At 38.6% G+C, this 20,837-nt stretch overlaps 1 protein-coding gene across 8 annotated transcripts in view; it reads right to left on the reverse strand.

Moving 5' to 3' along the window:
* Positions 1-11,075: 11,075 nt before the first annotated feature.
* The window catches only part of LOC105470876 (tumor protein p63 regulated 1), a 233,349-nt gene continuing 223,587 nt past the window's right edge, over positions 11,076-20,837 (reverse strand). For 7 of the 8 annotated variants that reach the window (XM_011723150.3, XM_071090669.1, XM_011723152.3 and 4 more), the window contains one exon: positions 11,077-19,829. In XM_011723150.3, the coding sequence (XP_011721452.1) occupies positions 19,635-19,829 (195 nt within the window). In that variant the 3' untranslated portion in view covers positions 11,077-19,634. Of the gene's footprint in view, positions 19,830-20,837 lie in introns of all 8 variants that reach the window. The other variant, XM_011723155.3, reaches the window with a different exon arrangement.

Genomic DNA, 20,837 nt, shown 5'->3' on the forward strand with positions numbered 1-20,837 from the left:
GGAAGTAGTGGTAGGTGAGTGAAGACAAAGCTTGGAATCTTCTACTACTACTGACAGCTAACATTACATATGTTACTTTATGTAATCCTCATATAACTTTACAAGGTTGGCACTATTATTATCATCTTTATTTTTTGGAGGAAGGAACTGAAGCACAGGGTGTTAGGTAACTTGCTCAAGGTTCTACACATGGTAATGGCAAAACTCAGATCTGAACCTGGATGGTCTGGCTGTAGAGGCTCCACTTTTAACCACATAAGTAGGCTGACAATCATCCTGGGTCCCTGGGACTGTCCCAGTTTTCGTAATGAAAGTCTCAAATCCCAGGAAACCCTTCAGTCCTAGAAATACCAGGACAATTGATTACCCTCACATAGCCATACTGACTCTTTTATTTGCCAACAATTAAACCCAAGCCTCAAGAAGTGATCTGGCTAATGAAGTTGACGTGCCTTTTTTCATGCCTTTGGAAGACAGTAGCTGTGGGGAAGAACTTAAATATTTACAGGTGCCAAGTACTGTAACTGAGAAATTTTCATGCTTTTTACATCATTTCACATGCACCTTAGATGAGCTGTATGGACACGAAAAGGGAGGCTTGGAGAGGATCAGGTCAGTTGTCTAACGTCCCAGAGTTATCAAGTGGCAAAGCCAGGATTTAAAACTCAACAAGCAGAAAGATCTTGAGATTTCTTGATAGGGATATGGCTAAAATGAGGAAGTCTCTGAATTTGAAGATCTTATCTGTTTGGTGTGTTTGCCTCTATTATGGAAATACATATCTGGAAATGCAGGTATAACTCTTTGAGAGTGTCCACTTTCTGAGTAGAGTTTTATGCTTCCTTCTTTTCACCCAGCTATGGGATACAGCTGCTCACAACGTGGAGCCCACACTCTCAATGTCCCCCTCACCTTCAGGCTATGTTCACACTGATCTCTCTGTGTAGATTATTACTCTCCTGCCCTTGTGTACATGTAAAATTCCTTCCCATTCTTTTAGACTAGTTAAAATGCTATCTCTCCTTAAAGACGTCCCTATATATCCCAGTTTAAATTAACCATTCTCTCTTCTTCCTTCCTTCTACAAGCTTATACCTTTTTAAAACAGGTATTCTAATCTGCCTTATCCTAGAGTTATAGCATGCAGAGGTGGGGAAGGGGCTTGCTTGACCCTCTCAGTATGCTGGGAACCCCACCTGGGCAGAGTATTTATCATATTTTTTTTCTTGGTACTCCACTGTGCCAGAGATTGCACCTGCACAAGTGTGTATGTGACGATGTATTTAGATATGGACTTTGATGTTTGTACATGGATATTTGGATTATAAAAACAAATATATAAGATGTTTGTGTATATCAGGGAATAATTTCTTTGGCACTTCTAGGCCAGGCTGTACTCTAAAATGAAAGCAAAAGATAAGGTCAATTAGCTAGATGACTATATTAGATGCGTATTTCTACAAGTCTTAAGTACACTCACAAAGCTATTTGATGTTAGAATAATAATTTTTAAATAACTTAGTAGAAATAAAAACGGGAGAAAATCAGTTTCTATTTTTTGGCTATGAGCCAGCTCACCATATAACTTTTGGTCCTCTTTTTACCCAAACTGTAGGATGATGGTGATAAAACTACATGATTTTTAGTAACCTATCCAGTTCTACATGCCTATAATTCAGTAATTCTAATAATCAGAGCAATTCTTCCCTCCATAGGAACATTCTGTTCCCCACTGGTAAAGTCATGGCATTTAGAAAATTTTGGATAAATAGTAATATCAATAAGAAATTGGTAAAGAACCAATTAAGCCACCTGAGGAAGAAAAGAGTATTCTATTTGAATGAAGGAAGCCAGAAATTCTGGAAGGATGTGATGTGTGAAATGCAGGCTGGGGGTTTAATGAGTTTGAGGCGTGAAAAACCCAAGCTTCAGGGCTGCATTCCCTGGCAGCCTTGAGCACGGCATGTTTCCATGCCCTCTGTGGCTGAGTTCTATTTTAGAATGTACTCCATGCCTGAATCCTCTAACACAGCTGTGACTGTCTGTTAACTTTTAGGCACAGCCCTCCATTCAAGCAAATGGCTCTTGTTTTTATATTGACAAGCCTGGAGAAAAGGCAACATGAGAACAGACCCAGAAACAGACAGAGAATTGATTGGCGGCAGAGAAGTGGCAGTTATTGAGACTGAGGTATAGCAAACTTAGCCCAAGGGGCCAGGGAAGATAAAAGATTACTCTATAAAGATCAGAAGCAAATGGCATTGGGAAGTCTCACTGGACAGCCCCATCCACCAAGAAATAGTTCATTCAGTATCCAAGAGCTCTTCAAGACTCCTTTGCTATCAAGGTTCCTTTCTAGCTGGGGCATAACTCTTGAGACTTTAACCTGTGGAAAAAAATGAGAGCGTAGATGAGTGGTTTCACCATGCTCCCACCCTTCTTTCTTCTGGAATCCTATCCATGGCCCAGAGTTCAGAGCTGTCAAGTCCTGCCCTTGAATGCTTTGGTTAAGTGGATGCCCAGCCCAACTGAGGAAGCTGTGTCAGGGTTGGGTTAAGCTCTCCAGCTGCTAGATAGGACAGAAGTGGTCACCATGGAAACAAGCCCCCCATCAATCATTTAGTGACTCACAAAATCACTGGGAAGCAAAGGGGACTAAAGTCCCTGGAAAGACTGCACCTTTTTCTTTAAAAAAAAAAAAAAAAAAAAGCTCTCTGACTGCATTCTTGAAAGACAAGGCAGCTGCTTCCAAAACCGAGTGGAAATGGCTAGGGTTGCCTCTGTCTCCTGAATTTAGGCCTAGAAGCTCTGTCCTGAGCCTGTGAAGGTGGGGAGGCCCCCATCTGTGCGTATTTTGCTATTGCAGCTGGTTCTGTCTGCTATGACAATGTCAGAGATAGAAGATATTTTTTTTTCCAGGGGGTGGGGTGTGGGTGTTGTGTATTCAAAACTCTCATTTTTAAAGGAATAAGTGAGGGTGAGGGTGTGAATAACTTGCCCAAGGTCCACAAGGGTAATCAGTGGAAGAGCCAAAACTAGATTCAAGGTCCTACACCACAAATTTGTTGCTCCTTCCACAATCCTAGAGTCCGAGTGGATTTTATTCTGAAGTTAATGATTCATACAATAAAGGATTAATATCCAGAATATACATGGAACTCAAACATCTCAACAGCAAAAAATAAAAAATAAAATAAAATAAACAATCGATGAGAAAATGGGCAAGTGATCTGAACAGATGTTTTTTGAAAGAAGACATACAAATGGCCAACAAATATATTCCAAAATTCTCAGCATCACTAATGATCAGAAAAATGCAAATCAAAAGGACAAGGACATATCATCTTCACCCCAGTTAGGATGGCTATTATCAAAAAGACAAAAAATATCAAATGCTAGTGAAGATATAAAGGAAAGGGAACACACTGTTGCTGAGAATGTAAACTAGTATAGCCATGATGGAAACCAGTATGAGATTTCTGGAAAAAAACAAAAAACAACAACAAAAACAAGTAAAACTAGAAGGACCATATGATCCAGCAGTCCTATTATTGGGCATTTATTCAAAGGAAAGAAAGTCAGTGTAAAGAAAAGACATATGCACCCCCTGTTTATTGCAGCATTATTCACAATAACCAAGATACGGAACGAACCCAGGTGTCCAACAACAGACAATTAGCTAAAGAAAATGTGGTATATATACACACAATAGAATACTATTTGACCATAAAGAATGAAATCCTGTCATCCACGGCAATATGGATGAAACTGGAAGACATTATGTTCAGTGAAATAAACCAGGAACAGAAAGTTGAACACTGTATGTGCTCACTCATATGTGGGAGCTAGAAAAAAGTTGACTCATCAAAGTAAAACATACAACAGAGGTTATCCTACAGACTGAGAAGGGCAGGGGGAAGGAAGGACTGGGGAGAGATTCGTTAAAGGAAATAGAATTACAGTTAGGTAGGAAGAATAAGTTCTAGTGTTCTATAGCACTGCAGGATGACTACAATTAACAATAATGTATTCCATAGCTTCAAATAGCTAGAAGGAGGATATTGAATGTTCCCAACATAAGTAATAAATATTTGAGATGATAGATATGCTGATTACCCTGATCTGATCACTTACATTACATATACGACCATATCATGATGAACCCTGCAGATATGTATAATTGTTTTGTGTCCATTTAAAAATTTTTTAAAGTTTTCAGAATATCTCTGTTTGACAGTCCCTTCTAAGGCCCTGGGAAAAGTCTTAGCAATGTGTTTCCATGGCCATTTTTCTTTCTGTATTTTTTTTTTTCAGTTTTTAAAAAGTAATTATTTTAACCGCAATCAGTTAAGAATCCTGTTTCTTTCTATTCTGTTTTCCCTTCCATGACTCTTCCTCTCCTGTTGAGCATTAAAATGGACATCGGCATTTGTGAGATCGGATTTAGAAGCAGCTAAGGTAGGTTTACGTTCAGTTGGGGTTTAGTAGGGTGTACTTCTGGGGTTTACAGTCACTTTCATGATGAATTAAATTATTGCTTACACTATGTAGGACTGGCCTCCAAGAATACTACAACCAGCTAATACTATGATTCAAAGGAAGGGCGGGGCCAAAGTTCAGGTCCTATGGAAACAATGAATGCGCCCCAAGGTAGACAGCACAGGAAGCATGAGGGTAACAAAATAAAATGAGATTAAAAATATACAAACCAGGAGGTAGTCTGAAAATTTTTCCAAATCTCAAATCTCATGTGTGAAAGAAACTTCATAAATATTTTCCTAAATTTGAAAAGCATGTTTAAAATGTATAAAATCATTATCAGTTATGAAGCTGAATAAAACTTTTCTAAACTATCAATAATTTTATAAAAATACATTTCAATCAACTGAAATAACATGAAATTATCTTTCTATTCCCTTTACAGAAAAAGAAAATTTTAAAACTCTATTTTTATATGAAGAGGTGACCCAGCAATATGTAGTCAAGAACGAGTATGAATAAAGAATTACAGAGATTTGTTCATTAATAAAGGTATCAAGGTTTTTAGATGTTTGATTTTTTAAAATATCTATCAGGTTTGTAATGTCTATAATAAGTTGAGATTTATTTTTCTTTCAAAATATGCATTTTTGTGTCTGATTTTGATTTTGTATTTATAGTATTGTATTCTTTTTTCTTTAAAAAATAAAGAGTCTACTCGCAGCCAGGCCCAGTGGCTCACGCCTGTAATCCCAACCCTTTGGAACACCGAGGCAGGAGGAATGCTTGAGCCCAGGAGTTCAAGACCAGCCTAGGCAACATAGTGAGACCTTGCCTCAGCAAAAAATAGATAAACATTAGCTGGGTATGGTGCTGTGCACCTGTAGTCCTAGGTGCTCAGGAGGCTGAGGTGGAAGGATCACTTGAACCCAGGAGTTCTGGGCTTCAGTGAGCTATGATTGTGCCACTACATTCCAGACAGAGCAACAGAACAAGAGTTGAGAGTCTTTTCTTTCAAGGAATTTTAGAATTGCATCTTTAAACACACACACACACACACACAGCCCCCTTCAAATTAATAAAAGCTTCAGTTTCTGTGAAATTGTAATCTGTCCTTTGCCTGGAATACCTCTTTAGTGGTTTTATATTAATCACAGGATTACTGAGAATAACAGGAAGCTTCCTGGCTGCTTTTGGTGGCCAGGAACCATCCTTGTTGTATAGTCACTCCAGCACCGTCTTCACTGGAATTTAGAAATTTACAAGAGTGTTTGGAGTCTTTTGCTTTGTATCCAGAAACAGTTCCCTAATGCCAATCCCTTTGGGTCAATTGCATTACGGGTAGCAAGAACAAAGCCTTACAATACTTCACTATTACTCATCAGTGTTATGTTTGTATACTGCCTATCTCCCAAGCAACCAAACCACTTAGTCTCATTTAATTTTATCAAATTCAATTTGTCTTTTGAAAATCTGAGGCACAGATTATTCTACCGCATTTTAGAGATGGAGAGGACTAAATATACAGTGCTAAATTGTTGAAATGCAAACTTTTCAATTATACCTCTATTTACTTACAGAGGTTGCTGCAGGAATTAAATAAGATAATATATATGAAATATCCTAGCTTAGATGCCAACACCTAAGTGCTTGGTAAATGTTAGTTTAATGTTAGATGATTCTTTACCCATAGGTAAGCGTTTGTCGACTTGGGCTCATGAAGCACCTGGATGCCTGGAGACATTTCTAGAGTTCCTTGAAAGAAAATGTGGTTACAGCACACAAGCTTCAAATGTCTTTGCTCCAGCCTGCACTATGGATTGTAAATCTAAATCAAAAATCCCAACCCATAATTTTTTTGCAAACTTTATTCGTTAGGAAATGTTAGTGAGAACAGATTTGTGAGGTGATGTGTCATCAGAACTGATCTCAACTTTCCAACCCCGAGTAATATGACCTTAGTCAAGTCATTCTATTTCTCTGTGTTTTGATTGGAAGCAGAGAGAAATAGAATGATTTGACTAAGTCACTGGAAAACCAAAGATATTAATAATGTGTAGGCTTGAAAGAGAATCTCAGAAAAGTATGATCTTTGAAACTGAAGACATATAGACCATGAGTTATGCTTTTGCACCAGTAAAATGAGATGGGGAACTAAAGCTACCTGGTAGATAATTGATACTTCATCTGCCTCCTTCCACCAGCCCACCACCAACTCCCTCAGAACCACTAGATATAGACAAGCATGAATCATTTAATATGGTCACAGAACAGAATGCAAAAGCTTACACCCTGAACCATGCAGAAGTAAATGCATATTTGAAAGAAGGCAAAAAATAAAATTTGCTGGAAAAAGAAGCTTGGGTTATCTCACTAATATTTTTATTTTCATAGAGGAAAGGTGAGATAGAAACTAAAGGTGATAAAGAAACAGAAGTAAACCATATTATTTAAGTAACAACTGTACTCAGTGGTGAAAATAATAAGTGTTTAAGGAAAAAGGGGAAGAAGATGTGGAATATAGTGTACATAAACTAAGTCTGTCACCAAGCATGAGGGGCTCACTGCCCTATATGCTAGAAGCCAATTCAATAACACGGGGTTTGGAGAAAAGAAAAGCTTTTTTTTTTTTTTGAGACATAGTTTGGCTCTGTTACCCAGCCTGGAGTGCAGTGGCATGATCTCGGCTCACTGCAACCTCTGCCTCCTGGGTTCAAGTGATTCTCCTGCCTCAGCCTCTTGAGTAGATGGGATTACAGGCACCCGCTATCATGCACAGCTAATTTTTGTGTTTTTATTAGAGACGGGTTTTCACTTGTTGTCTAAGCTGGTCTTGAACTCTTGACCTCGTGATCCGCCCGCCTCGGCCTCCCAAAGTTCTGGGATTACAAGCATGAGCCACTGCACCCGGCCAAGAAAAGCTTTTTATTGCTAGTCAACGAACAAGGAGACCGGAGTCCAGCTCAAATCTGTCTCCCTGAGCTGGCTTTAAGGCAGTAATTTTATTAGAAAAGTTCTAGGGGTGGATTCTGAGATGAGTAGGTGATTGGTGGAAAGAAAGGGGAGGTCTGGAAGTTCCTAGGGCATGTGAAGTTATCTTTTCATGCTACTTCATTGATTGCATGTGCAAATTGTTGGGGAACTGGTATGAAACATTTGGTGGAAATTCAAGCTGTAACATCAGCAGGCTTCTGCACAAACTCCAGTCAGCCATATTGGTTCCGGCTGATTTCAGTCAGCTTAATTATCTTACAAGGGGAGTTTCAGCTCTTAAGAAGTTTTGGCCGGGCGCAGTGGCTCAGGTCTGTAATCCCAGCACTTTGGGAGGCCGAGGCGGGGGGATCACCTGAGGTCAGGGGTTCGAGATCAGCCTGGCCAACATGGCAAAACCCCGTCTCTACTAAAAATACAAAAATTAGCTGGGGGTGGTGGCGGGTGCCTATAGTCCCAGCTACTCGGGAGGTTGAGGCAGGGAGAATCGCTTGAATCCGGGAGGCGGAGGTTGCAGTGAGCCGAGATCACGGCATTGCACTCAGCGAGACTCTGCCTCAAAAAAAAAAAAAAAAGAAAAAGTTGTTTAATTTTTTATCTGCCCTCCTGCAAACTCAAGAATTTCGGTTAGTCATTGGTATCTTTAACTCTTTGGGGCATGGTTTCAAGTTTTGGTCTTTCATAGATGGAAATTAATAGATAATATCTGAAGATGATTAATTAATACATAGAAATATGAACTTTTTTTTAGAGTTTTGGATTTATAGCAGCAGAACCAGAAAGAAAGGTCCTCAAAATGAATTATCACTAAGTTGGAAGTAGGAAGAGGTGGGTTGGGAAGCTGCTGGTTTTCAACATAAGCTTGTCTATATAATTTTAATATATTTACCATTTGATTAAACATAAAAGAAAATAAACCACTCATAAGGCATGTGTTATTTCCTATCTTTGGTAGCATCAAAATAACATCAGATATGCGATATTGCTATTATTAAGGATTTTATTCTCAGTCATCTCTGTTCTTCATTCTACACCTATGTGGTCCAATAGGATAGCCTCTAGATACACGCAGCTATACACATTTAATTAATTAATTTCAGTTCCTAATATTCACCTCTCTTATTTCATGGCTAGTGGCTACTGTGCCAGATGGTATAGAATGAATTATGATTCCATAATGAATTATGGAATTTTCCATTATTGCAGAAAGTTTTTGGATAGTTATACCTTCACACTGAGCAATTTCATCCACTCCTACAGTTTTAACTACCACTCATTCTTGGATGAATCCCTGACCTTTATATCCAAGCAACGACTCTATCTCCTGAGCAACTTGCCTTCATATGGACCTGCTAATTGTTTTCACTTGATCTCCCCTACCCTTTCAAACTCAACTTATCCAAATCTGAACACATTATATTTCCCATGAAAGTCATTATTTTTTCTTTTTACATTCCCCACTTCTATTGTTGATGCATCATCTTAAAAATCCCTAGAGTCAGATGCCTGGTCTCTACTGCTTGCAGTTCACTCTTCTTAAAGCTGTTAGCAGGCCAGGAGAGCCTCGACTTATTACTTCTTCCTGATCTTCCTACTCTTCTTGCCGGAGTATCTATCGGGTCATCATACGCTGCTTACTTTAGGTGTGGCCTATGATTCTGCTAACTGAGCTCTGCTCTGAAACTGACAGGCTTATGCCAGGCACTCCGTATATCACTCAGCTTGTTGTCTACATGTTTTTCCCCCATAGTAAAATGTCTTTCCACACTTTCTTTAGCTATGCACATTCTGATTGTTGCTAGGTGCTGTTGATGTAACCACAACAAAGTATTTGAGGAATAAAAAGGCATTTGGTGAAAACAAAATAAAATTTCTTTCTAAAGTTAGGGAGAAGTCCTAACCTGGGCTGCTGCTCTGTAAAACCAGACCACAAAAAAAGGCAGTGGTTTCACAGAAGTTTAAGCATGTGCTACCGAAATGGGTTGAAACCAAAACGTCTGGGGGCATCCACATCATAAGACCCATTTATTGATTGCCTAATATAAGTACAAGGCTGTGCTAGAGAACAAACTGAGATATCTTCAAGGGGCTCACAGTCAATCAGGGGAGAAAGAGTTTAATAATTATCTTTAATATAAGTCAGCTTGTGAATCTAGTGGACTGGAATGACAAGCTCAATCTGTTCCAGCCTGATTCTAGCAGGTCTTCTGTACTACAGACGTCAGAAAGCTAAATATTAAAACTTTCAGATTCCTTTGTAGCTAGGTTCTGGATAGGAGTAAGTTCTAATTTAATGCAGATCTTCTTCCAAGGAGTACACAACGCTTGCCAGGTTTCTTAGCCTCTTCCTACTTCACTTTCCTCATCTCAAAATTGAAGTGGTGATATTATTATATCCTTGAGAAAGTTATTTGAAGATTCATTGATGTAATTAATGTAAAGATCATAGCACGCTGTCTGGGACACATTAAACACTCAATAATTTTTTGCAATTATTATTAAAAGATAGAAATGAAATGCTCTCCCCAGGTTCTGCTTCAGGACAAATAAGGAGGAAGGGGGCAGAATGTGTCACACCCATTTTGCTGGGGCAAATCTAGCAGACACAATGTGGTTCTGAAACCAGCAGTTATTAGATTGTATCTAAGGTGATGAGATCCTGCTGTTAGAATAGCAGGTTCTGGCTGGGTCCTTCTTCCTGATCTTCCTACTATTCTGGCCAGAGTACCGATCAGGTCATCAAATTCTGCTTACTTTAGATGTGGCCTATGATTCTGCTAACTGAGCTCTGTGCTGAAACTGACAAGCTTATACCAGGCACTCTGTACATCACTCAGCTCTTTGTCTACAAGTGTTTTCCCCCATAGTAAAATGTCATTCCAAACTTTCTTTAGCAGCTGAAAGTGTGCTGTGGCTCACGCCTATAATCCCAGCACTTTGGGAGGCCACGGCAGGAGGATCACCTGAGATCAGGAGTTCAAGACCACCCTGGTGAAACCCCATATCTACAAAAAATACAAAACTTAGCTGGGCATGGTGGCATGCGCCTATAACCCCAGCTACTAGGACGGCTGAGACGGGAAACAAGCTTGAACCCAGGAGGTGGAGGTTGCAGTGAGCCAAGATTGTGCCCCTGAACTCCAGCCTGGGCAACAGAGCAAGACTCCATCATAAATAAATAAATAAATAAATAAATAAATAAATAATAAGAATAGCAGGTTCCTGGTTGTGTAGCCTTCTGCAATGGCAGAGAAAACCAGTAGCTTGGTAAGTCAAATTTTCTGTGTCGTTCTGGAGTCACTTCTGGAATCCCAGCCCTAGAGCTTATGTCTCCAGCTTTTCTAATGATATTGTAAGTACTTTATTCCATACTTTAAAAGATTTTCTGTTTAAAATAGTGAAATTGTTTATGTTACGCGAAACTGAACCCAGTTTGAAATAGGCAAAATGGAAGAAGCAGCATCACGTCTCTGCCACTAGCAAGCTGTGGTGGCTTTCTTGGGTATGTCTGACAATAACTGGGTCATATTATTATTTCAGAACTCTGTTTCTTCGCTTATAAAATGGAAGGCAGTCCCGAGGCAGAACATGGAAATGGTAGCTAATTTATTTGGCCCACTAGGAGAAATTTCTCTCACTACTGTCTTTGGGGATCACCATGGAGTACAATACTGTAGTTGTTCATTTTCAGGTGATATAGCAGAAGTATCTCTAAATCAAGTTCATTTTGTTTTCCTCAGTCCATTGGTCACAAGGAGCTTCCCAGAAAGCCATAGGTGTGAATTAGGCGGGAGAAGAATCAGCTTAACAATAACTCACAACACTCACATGTATGTTTATTGCAGCACTATTTACAATAGCAAAGACATGGAACCAACCCAAATGCCCATCAATGATAGACCGTGTGAAGGAAATGTGGTACATATACACCATGGAATACTATGCAGCCATAAAAAGGAATGAGATCATGTCCTTTGCAAGAACATGGATGAAGCTCAAAACCATCATCCTCATCTAACTAACACAGGAACAGAAAACCAAATACCAAATATGTTCTCACTCATAGTGGGAGTTGAACATTGAGAACACATGGACACAGAGAGGGGAACAACACACATCATGGCCTGTTGCGGGGTGAGGGGTGAGGGGAGGGAACTTACAGGAGGGGTCAATAGGTGCAGCACACCATCATGGCACAGGCATACCTATTTAACAAACCTGCACATTCTGCACATGTATTCCATTTGTTTTTCAGAAGAAATAAAGAGAAAAAAAAGAAATAGAAAAAAAGTGAGAAGAAAATTTAGTAGGAACAGGCATTATGGTCTTCTGGGACACTTACTCATGCAACTTATTTGTGCCTTCAGGACCTACTTAAGCCTTATCTTGTATATATCATCTCTAATATAATATAATGCCATTGTGCATGCCCAGCTTTATGGTTTGATGGGTCAGACAACACCTAGAACATTCTTAGGCTGCATGGCAACTTGACAGCGTATGGCCAAATGGCCAAGTATTAAGTTTCTTGCTTTCTTTTTTTTTTTTTTTTTTTTTGATACAAAGTCTTGCTCTGTCATCCAGGTTGGAGTATAGTGGTGCGATCTAGGTTCACCACAACCTCTGCCTCCCAGATTCAAGCAATTATCTTGTCTCAACCTTCCTAGTAGCTGGGATTACAGATGCCCACCACCATGCCCAGACAATTTTTGTATTTTTAGTAGAGACGGGGTTTGGCCATGTTGTCCAGACTGGTCTCAAACTCCTGACCTCAGGTGATCCACCTGCCTCAGCCTCCCAAAGAGTCTTAAGTTTCTAATGAAGCTCAGTCACAAGCCAACAGCTGTTTCTCAAAAAAAAAAAAAAATTCTGGGAGGATGGCATATCTGTGCTTAAAATTCCGAGGTCTACCCAGTGATTCACCTACAGGGACTGAACAAAGGATCCATCCATCATCTATATCTGCCACAGATACTTTGAGCCCCTTTAGATCTGCTGGGGTATACAGCCCAAGTGGTAAGGCAGATTCCATGGTAGCCTGGACCTGTTTCAGATTCTTCTCTTATTCGGTGCCCCACTCAAAACTGGCAACTTTTTGGATTACTTGGTCAATGTATTCAAGTAGCAGACCCAAATGAGGCATATGTTACCTTCACATCTAAAGAACCCCATTAAGTATTGAGGGGTTAACTAAGAAATTTAGTCACATGGGGCAGAAATTTACCATTTACCTTAGGATGCATATATTGACATGCCCCAGACCACTGATCCTTTACAAAGGTTACTGATGTGACTTTTTGGTGACAAAGAAAAGAATTTTGAGGTGATACGTTTTCATGCATATGTTTTATGTACATGTTAGAACAGTTACTACTTCCTGCTTTCCTGGTTTAATCAACATGATATCATCAATGAAATGGACCAGCATGATGTCTGGTAGAACAGAGACGTGATCAAGATCCCTGTTGACTAGAATATGACATAAGGTGAGAAGGTTGATATAATAACCCTGAGTATATTGCTGGCTCTACTAGCTGAAAGCAAACTGCTTTTCATAATCTTAATAATAGATTAGAAAAGAAAAGAAAAAGAAAAAGAAATTCCAGATCAATAACTGCATACCAGGTGCCAAGGAATGTATTGTTTGGCTCAAGCAACAAAACTACATCTAGATCAATAGCTGTAGTTGGAGTCAGCATCTGATTAAATGTATGATAATTCATTCTCATTCTGCATTGTTTCTAAACCTATAAACAGATATGACTCCTAAAAAGTAAGTGAACAAGTGTGATTCATGAGACAGTAAAATAAATTCTAAAATAATTGTAAGGTTTTGCCAACTTATATCTATAGAGGGAGAACATGTATGGGCACTGATTCCAAGGTTATCAGATCAGAAGCATAATGTTGGAACATGAAGAATTTATTGATTAGAGTAGACCAGGCCAAGATTCTTGATCCAATGTATTTGAGACACTAACAGTGGCTGGCTCTAATAGTTTGCTTTGTTAACTAAACCATCGACCTAAAGAAAGTATACATTAAGGAACTTGAAATGCCAGAGGAAGGCATCTAAAGGTTTGGGGAGCTTGGGATGTGAACGCGGTTTTATTATGTACAATCTTTTCACTTAGCCTCTATGTCCCCTAAGAAGTTCCAAAGATGCTTTCAACCCCAAAGCCAGAAATACATTTCTGAGGGAAATTCTACCATTCTTGAATAGTTGCATGGTGGCCATTCTCTGTGGGCAAGCATGACAGTGGAAACTGCTGCCATTTAATTGGGATCCCTGAATTCAGTCAGGATGATGGTATCCTGGAGTGGCAGCTGCTGATTCAAGTCAGACTTCAAATCATTTCTGTTTCCACAGGTTAAATAAGACTTAAGTAGGCTGTCCATCTATTTTTGTTCTAGGGACACCATGATCAACTAACTAATTCCAGAGAACTCTGTGGATCAAAACATCTGTTTACTGCTTTGACTCTGCTGTCCATCACAATAATCATGCCCACCTTGTCCTCTAGACTGAAGAGAGAAAAAAACTCATTTAAAAACAATGGTGGTTGCCAGATGCTAGACAGGAGTAAGTTTAACAGTGACTTAGGCAAAATTTATAGGATAAAGTGTCAAGCAAATAATTTAGAAAATAAATTAAAAAGTTAGAAAAGAAAACAGTAATTACTCAGAACTAACACAATTTCAGTAAAAGTAATCTATGCTAAAGTGGTCTCATTTGTGCCTTCAATGAATTTACCCAATCAGGAAAATAGTTATATATTCTATTATAGTATGAAGTTATTCATACATTTCATGTGAACAAACAGCGTGATAGAAGAAACCTGGATTTTATTAATAACAGTATAGTGGCAAATAAAGAACAATTCTATTCTAATTTGCACTGATTAATCTATACATGAACTGCCAAGACAAGTGTTGAATATAATATTTTAAAAGAAGTGTTAACCAAACAGAATAGTCTACAAGCAAGAGACAAGCTCGATAAGGACTCTGGATAATGCATCATATTTAAAAATGATTGTGGTCACTGGAGTTTTGTCTCTAAATACAAAATAATGCAAAAATAAAATGACCACCTTTTAGGAGAGCACCTGCCTTTATTTGAAGTGTGAATATGTGAACTAGAAAATTAATTTATTTGGGATTCCTTCAAAGGAAGATCTAGCACCAAATCCATAAATTTCTAAGGAGAGAGGTTTGGGTGCAATGTCCAGAAAAACTTTCTACTTGCTGTTGCTCAGTGGAGGAATTAACTGCTTTAGAAAGCAAGGAGTTCTGGGCTCTTGGAATGTTCACACAGAAGCTGATTTTCCATCTGCTGTGCATGTTTTGGTTGAGGGCATTCCTGCTACCTCAACCAAAGGAGGCTAAACTACATGACCTTTAAGATCCTTTCTAATCTCGGATTCCATGAAGAGTGAGCAGAGAATATTAAAGAAAGGAAAAGGAATTTCTGAGATGCATGGGGTAAGCACTGTGGGCAGGACACGACAGACAAGTTGGTGGTTCAGAAAAGTTGATCTCAACGCATCCATAATATATCATGATCTGTCATATCTACCGTAAAAACATAGGAGTTAATTAAACTGGGCTTGCAAATTCCATTTGGTGTCACTGAAAAGGGGACTGAGATGTTTACTAAGAACTTCTTAAAATTGAGTGTAAAATAGCACACGAGATACGAGATCTAGGTTGAGAAGCAGTCTCATAACTTTATTCCTCATATTTCACATTGGCTGCAGGCCTGCAATGAAATACGGCTCTCTTTTTTTGGTTTTGGGCTTTGAGGCTAAAGAGAGCGTTTAGCAGGGGATATCATAATTCCTTTTTGTGGATACAGAATTATCCTAAGCAGTTGCCAAAATCAGGTAGAATAAGGCAAGTATTGGTCAACTCTCAGTAACTCCAAGGCCTCAAACAGAGTTTTTCCTTAGCTTCTGGGAAACTGGTATCTACAAGGAAATCAAGAGGCCTAGTCCCCTAACTGCTTTCGGAGCACGTTGTGGGAGGTGCAGACCAAAGGTGAGTTTACACATCAGTGACTAAAGTTTCCTGCCACTAAGCATAAGAAGTCACTCATGAGCAGCGTCCCTAAACCACAGCTACAGGATGTGGGCACAAGCCCTTGTATAATTGTTGGCCAAGAGCCAATGAGCATTCATCCCTGTGCAAATACCTTGGCTTTTTTATGTTGTTGTTAACCTTTGAAAACCACAGGCATTAGTCTCTCTCTTTCTTCCCCTTGGCACAAGTCATCTTCTTTTCTCCAACTTGGTCTCTTGTGTATAAAGAATTTCTGAGGAGCTTTTAAGCCTAAATTTAATACTTTTGCCCTCCCCCTCTCCTGCCCCACAAAATGCCAGCAGAGGTGAAGCTGCCTTACAAAATATCTGCTGGCTCTGCCAGCTTCCGCAGCTTTGTTTGGGCTTTTTTTTTTTTTTATCAGATAGGAAACCAGAGAGCTCTGTGAGTGTCCTTAGCCTTTAAGAAAATGATGGCAATTTCTGGAAATTCCTCCCAAATGGCTGTGCCCTATTGTTTTCTCCCTTTAAAATTATCTCCACAACTATGACACATCAATTCAGATGTCAAGTCTTTCCCAGGGAATACAGATATTATATTGGAAAGAACAGTGGGCTAGGGATAGAAATTGGAAGATATAGTCTAATCTAATCTCAGTATTTCCAAAAAATCACCATCTTCTTTTTCAGAAATGTCTTTTTAGTTTCTAGGCCTTTGCTTCACCTTCTGTGAAATAAAAGCACTGAATTTACATGGTTTTTCTGCCTTCTTATCACCAGAACTCTATAAATTGGCTTCCTCAGGATGTTTCAACAAAGACTCAATAAAAAATGGACCTCAAGGCAAATGATTCAAAAGTAGCCAACTTATAAGTGAGCTTCTCTTTTCTGCCTTAGATGACCTTAAGATGACCAAAGGTCAGGCCTCCAAAGAGGCCAAATTGACCACCAAGGAGTGAGTCCTGGTGATTGTTTAAAACTCCTCCTGTTTTGTTAAAATATCTATCTCCTTTGAACTTTCTCACCCTCAGAACTGCCTACGATATATCAGAAGACAGTGAGACATTTGTCAATGGAGTTGTTCAAGCAGTTTCTGAAATAAAGCTTATCAGAGATTTTTCTAGTGGAAATTCCTGAATGAGATAAAGATCAAATAATGAAGACCTCCAACCATGACATTTTGGTTATGAAATGCTTTGTACTATACTTAACATATCTTGTGTCTACTCCTATCATCAATCAAACTCATGATGGCATTTGCTAAACTGTAGTGGTAAGTTCAAATGATAATCTGATAAAAACTCCAAGTGTACATATAGGTCCCCTGGGTTGTGGCTCCCTGTTGAGCCTAAAGACAAAGAGCCCACGTAAGGACACCAAGTGCAAAACGAGAAAACTATGATCAGTAGGTCCATGGTAATGAAGAAACAATTTTTGGAGGAAATTTAGTTCCCTTAGATGTTTTCCCACCTTCTCCTGCAAAAGTCACATCACTGTCTAGGCAAATACTCAAAACTTTCTGTTTAATAAAAGAATTTAACCTCATTTCATTGAATCCTCATGAAATAAGCAAAAGTAATATAATTGTCTCCATTTTGCAGAAGAAGACATTAAACCTTAGGAAAGTTAAGGATATTTTTCAGGGTCTCCCATGATTGATCCAACTCTTTCCTAAGGAAAAAATGGGTCTAATTAACTAAGTACTAGCAACAATTATTTGGGAAATGATAGGGTCACTGGCCTTAAAAGATTATGTCAATCATTTCTCCAAATGGTATCACACAGCACTTCCTCTTACAATATCTACTTTATCTAGTCTTTCCTTGAACATACCAAGTGATAGTGGGCTCACTGTTTAAAGCAACCCATTCCATCATTGAAAATGTATAACTGTAAGAAGTCCTTTCTTATATTGAACTGCTATCCAAATTCCTAAATCTTCTCACCCTCTGGTCATAATACTGCTTTCTAGATCCCCTTTTTCCATTAATGGGATATCCTATATATGACAGTTTTTACAAAATATGAAGGGAATTCATAAAGACCCTCATGTCATCTCTCAGTTCACTCCTTATGCAAAACAGCTTTGATTCCATTAAATGCTTATCCCATTGTTACAGACTGCCTCTCAGAACTAAGAAACATCTCCCTCCTGTCATCCTTTCTGAACTGTTTCCATTGATGATGGTGCACTGTGTCCTTTAGAAGGTCATTTGGGAACAGTCTGGCTTAGGTTACAAAGGGGACAAATGTGCAGAGAGAAGTCGATTGTCAGGCTGATCCTTAAATGGTAACTCAAAAGAATGTGTTGGACATTTCAGAGGCTTCTGCCAATAAATGCCACTATCTTGAGGCAAATGGGGATTTTCGGGCAGCAGTATTATAATAATTTGCCAATTATGCCTGCTTCAGAACCAGTGCCAAAACAATCCAACGACTTTTCATTCCACTACTGTTGACAGGACAGCTATGGATTTCAACATTTCCTTTTACAGTCTGAATAGAAGTTCCCTGCCTTGGGGACTATAACAATATTTGCCATCATGGGGGGAAGAAAAAGTGGGTGCTGTAAAGGCGGAAGAGAGGGAAATAAAAAAATATTAATGGAAGTAAACAAAGACAAAATAAAATGAGAGTTATTCAAGGTTTGGGGTTGAATGTCTGCATTAAATTGATGTTTATAAATATATCAGAGGACAAATCTTCTTTGAAAAGCAAGCTTTTCAACTTCACATAAAAGTCAAAAAAAAAAGTTGGCTGGAATTTTCTACTTAAATATAAACCAAGATGTGTCAATTTTGAGTCTTGAGAAAGGCAAAAAGCTTATTGTAGTAATGTCTATGTAGTCAACATTCAAAGCTTTTTTTCCTAAATAAATTTAGATAAAATAAGATTCTGAAATAAAAAAGAAAAGAAACTTGAGAGATGCAAACATATGAGATAATTTCCTGGGTTGTTGAAAATTAGATCTAAGTCAGGAAGGGACAAAGAGGAAATAAGAGGGAAAAGAGCAATGAGAATAGAGTGTTAGGACAGTGTTTTTGGAAACATGGTCTTCAAAACCGATCCATGGACATTCCATATGGAGCACCTCTGAGGCCTACAAAGAAAGATGCCTGTGGCATTCTCATCTTCATTCCAACCATAGTGATCCTACTTTTATCTGCTTTGTATATACTGCTTCTACAAAAGATTTCATTAGAAGAAAAAGATCTGCTATTAAGAAAATATATTTGAACAAAAGATGGCAAAAGTAAATGAGCTAGAAACCAAATGTAGGATAGATTGAAACAGTTAGCCTTGGAGTAGGGATTCCATTTAATAGGCTGTGGTAATAATTTGTTGAGCAGAATTAAAAACCTGATCTAATAATACAGCTATAAGCATGGAAAGGAAGAATAGATGAACAATTTTGATAAAAGAATGAGCTTCCCGTTTGACATTTGGGCATTGGAATACAATGCAGCCATATAGAGATGGGATCATATATAGGATGTCATTGGCAAGGAATCTAGAGAAATCAAAATTGATGGACTTCAGGAATGGATAACTGGGACCATATAAATACCACAGAGAAATCCAGGATTTTGATGATGCTCAATGTAAGAGGCCACTGGGACACTGATATTTAGATGATTAGCAGACAGAAATGCAAAACTGAATCTTGGAATAAATACTGGGAATGGGAATATACATTGGGAAGTCATCCTTATAAAGTGGTAGCTAAAATACGAGAGACAGTGAGACCCCCAATGAGAGAATAAATCAGGATAAGAGGGCTGAAGACCAAGACTTCAAAAAAAAAAAAAAAAGGCCTACATTTAGAGAGCTTAAGCAACAGGACCTACAGAGTCTTCTTTCCTAAGTTGATGATCAGGCACTCATTTGATAACAGTACTTGATAGGCTCAGCAGAATTTATTTTCTAGTTTTAAGAAAATTTGGTTATTCTGTATGAGGTCTAAATCAATCCAATCAAGCTTTTAAATTTTCGGAAATACTAAATATTCAAAATCATGAAGTATTACTTAAAAATAATTGGTTCAGTCTAAAAATAGGGTGGGCCAAAATGAAATTTTCAAGTGGCATATCTTTGGATGATATACTGATGGTACCAAAAAGACTCTCAAAAACCTATACTCCCACGGGCGAGGGAATAGCCAAGTTTGTTGCGGTTTCCAATGAATGACATCAGCCCTGTGTAGGTCTCAATCAAAATGGGTTCGGTTAACACCATCAGTTTCTTTCTGCTTCCAGATCCAGTTGAATTCTTGTGGGCATTCTGGATAGCTGGAACAAGCTTAGACATGAACCCAGACAACTGAAGAAGAAAAAAAGAAGGCACAAAGTTAGTTACTGTAGATTAAGTTGAGAGATACTCACCTCCCCAGCCAGTCTTCACAGAAGTTGACTTCTGTCCTGGGGCTGCAGTTATTCTTACTTCTTAAACAGAAATGGTTAAATGTATCTCTATTAAGTTAATACAGTTAATAACTGTGCTTAACTCTATTAAGACTAACTTTCCTCAGGCCCAATTTTGCTTCTTAATGTCAGAAATAATATGTGATTTTTCAGTTTGTTTATCATCCATGTAAGTCTACCAAGTACCATGTTAGTTTTAGCTGATTTAAGATTTTGTTAGTATACAAATAATTTGCGTCTGTATTAGTACTGTAAACTAACTCTCTTTGTCACTGATATATGAAAGGGCATCTGAAATTACTTAAGAAATATCGATGAAGCGCCTACAACACGTTCCAGAGACATTTTAAGTTGAACAGACAGGCGAAAAAACCCGCTGTCACGGAGCTCACATTCTCGTGATCGCAGACAAAAAATGTTAATAAAAATTTGGAGGGTGATAAATTCTAGAAGGAAAATAAAATGTGGCAAAGGGATAAAAAGTGAGGAAAGTTAGAGTTACTTCACTTACTGTATTCAGGGCAAGTCTTTCTGGGAAGGTAAAACTTCAACTGAGACCCACATAATGAAAAAGAGCTAGCTATGGGAAGAAGAAATTCCAAGCAGAAAACGCAGCACCTGCAAAAGCTGTAAGGGAGGCATGAATTTAGCTTCTTCAAGGGACACAGAAAAGACCTGTTAGACAGAAGTCCAGGGATCAAAGGAAAGAGGTTGAAGCACTAGGCATGAAGAGTCTTCAGGGCCACATTAAGAGCTTTGGGTTGCTGTGATTTTAAGAAGGAGTTCAATGTTGTATAATGTTATTTTGAAAATAATAATAATCCTAGCTACTGTGTGGAGTCGAACATAGAATGCTGTTAGGGCTAAGAATGGAAGCAGGAAGGCAAGATGAGTTTGGAATTCACTT

Source organism: Macaca nemestrina, chromosome 2, assembly GCF_043159975.1.
Source record: "Macaca nemestrina isolate mMacNem1 chromosome 2, mMacNem.hap1, whole genome shotgun sequence".
In the NCBI taxonomy this organism is placed as follows: domain Eukaryota; kingdom Metazoa; phylum Chordata; class Mammalia; order Primates; family Cercopithecidae; genus Macaca; species Macaca nemestrina.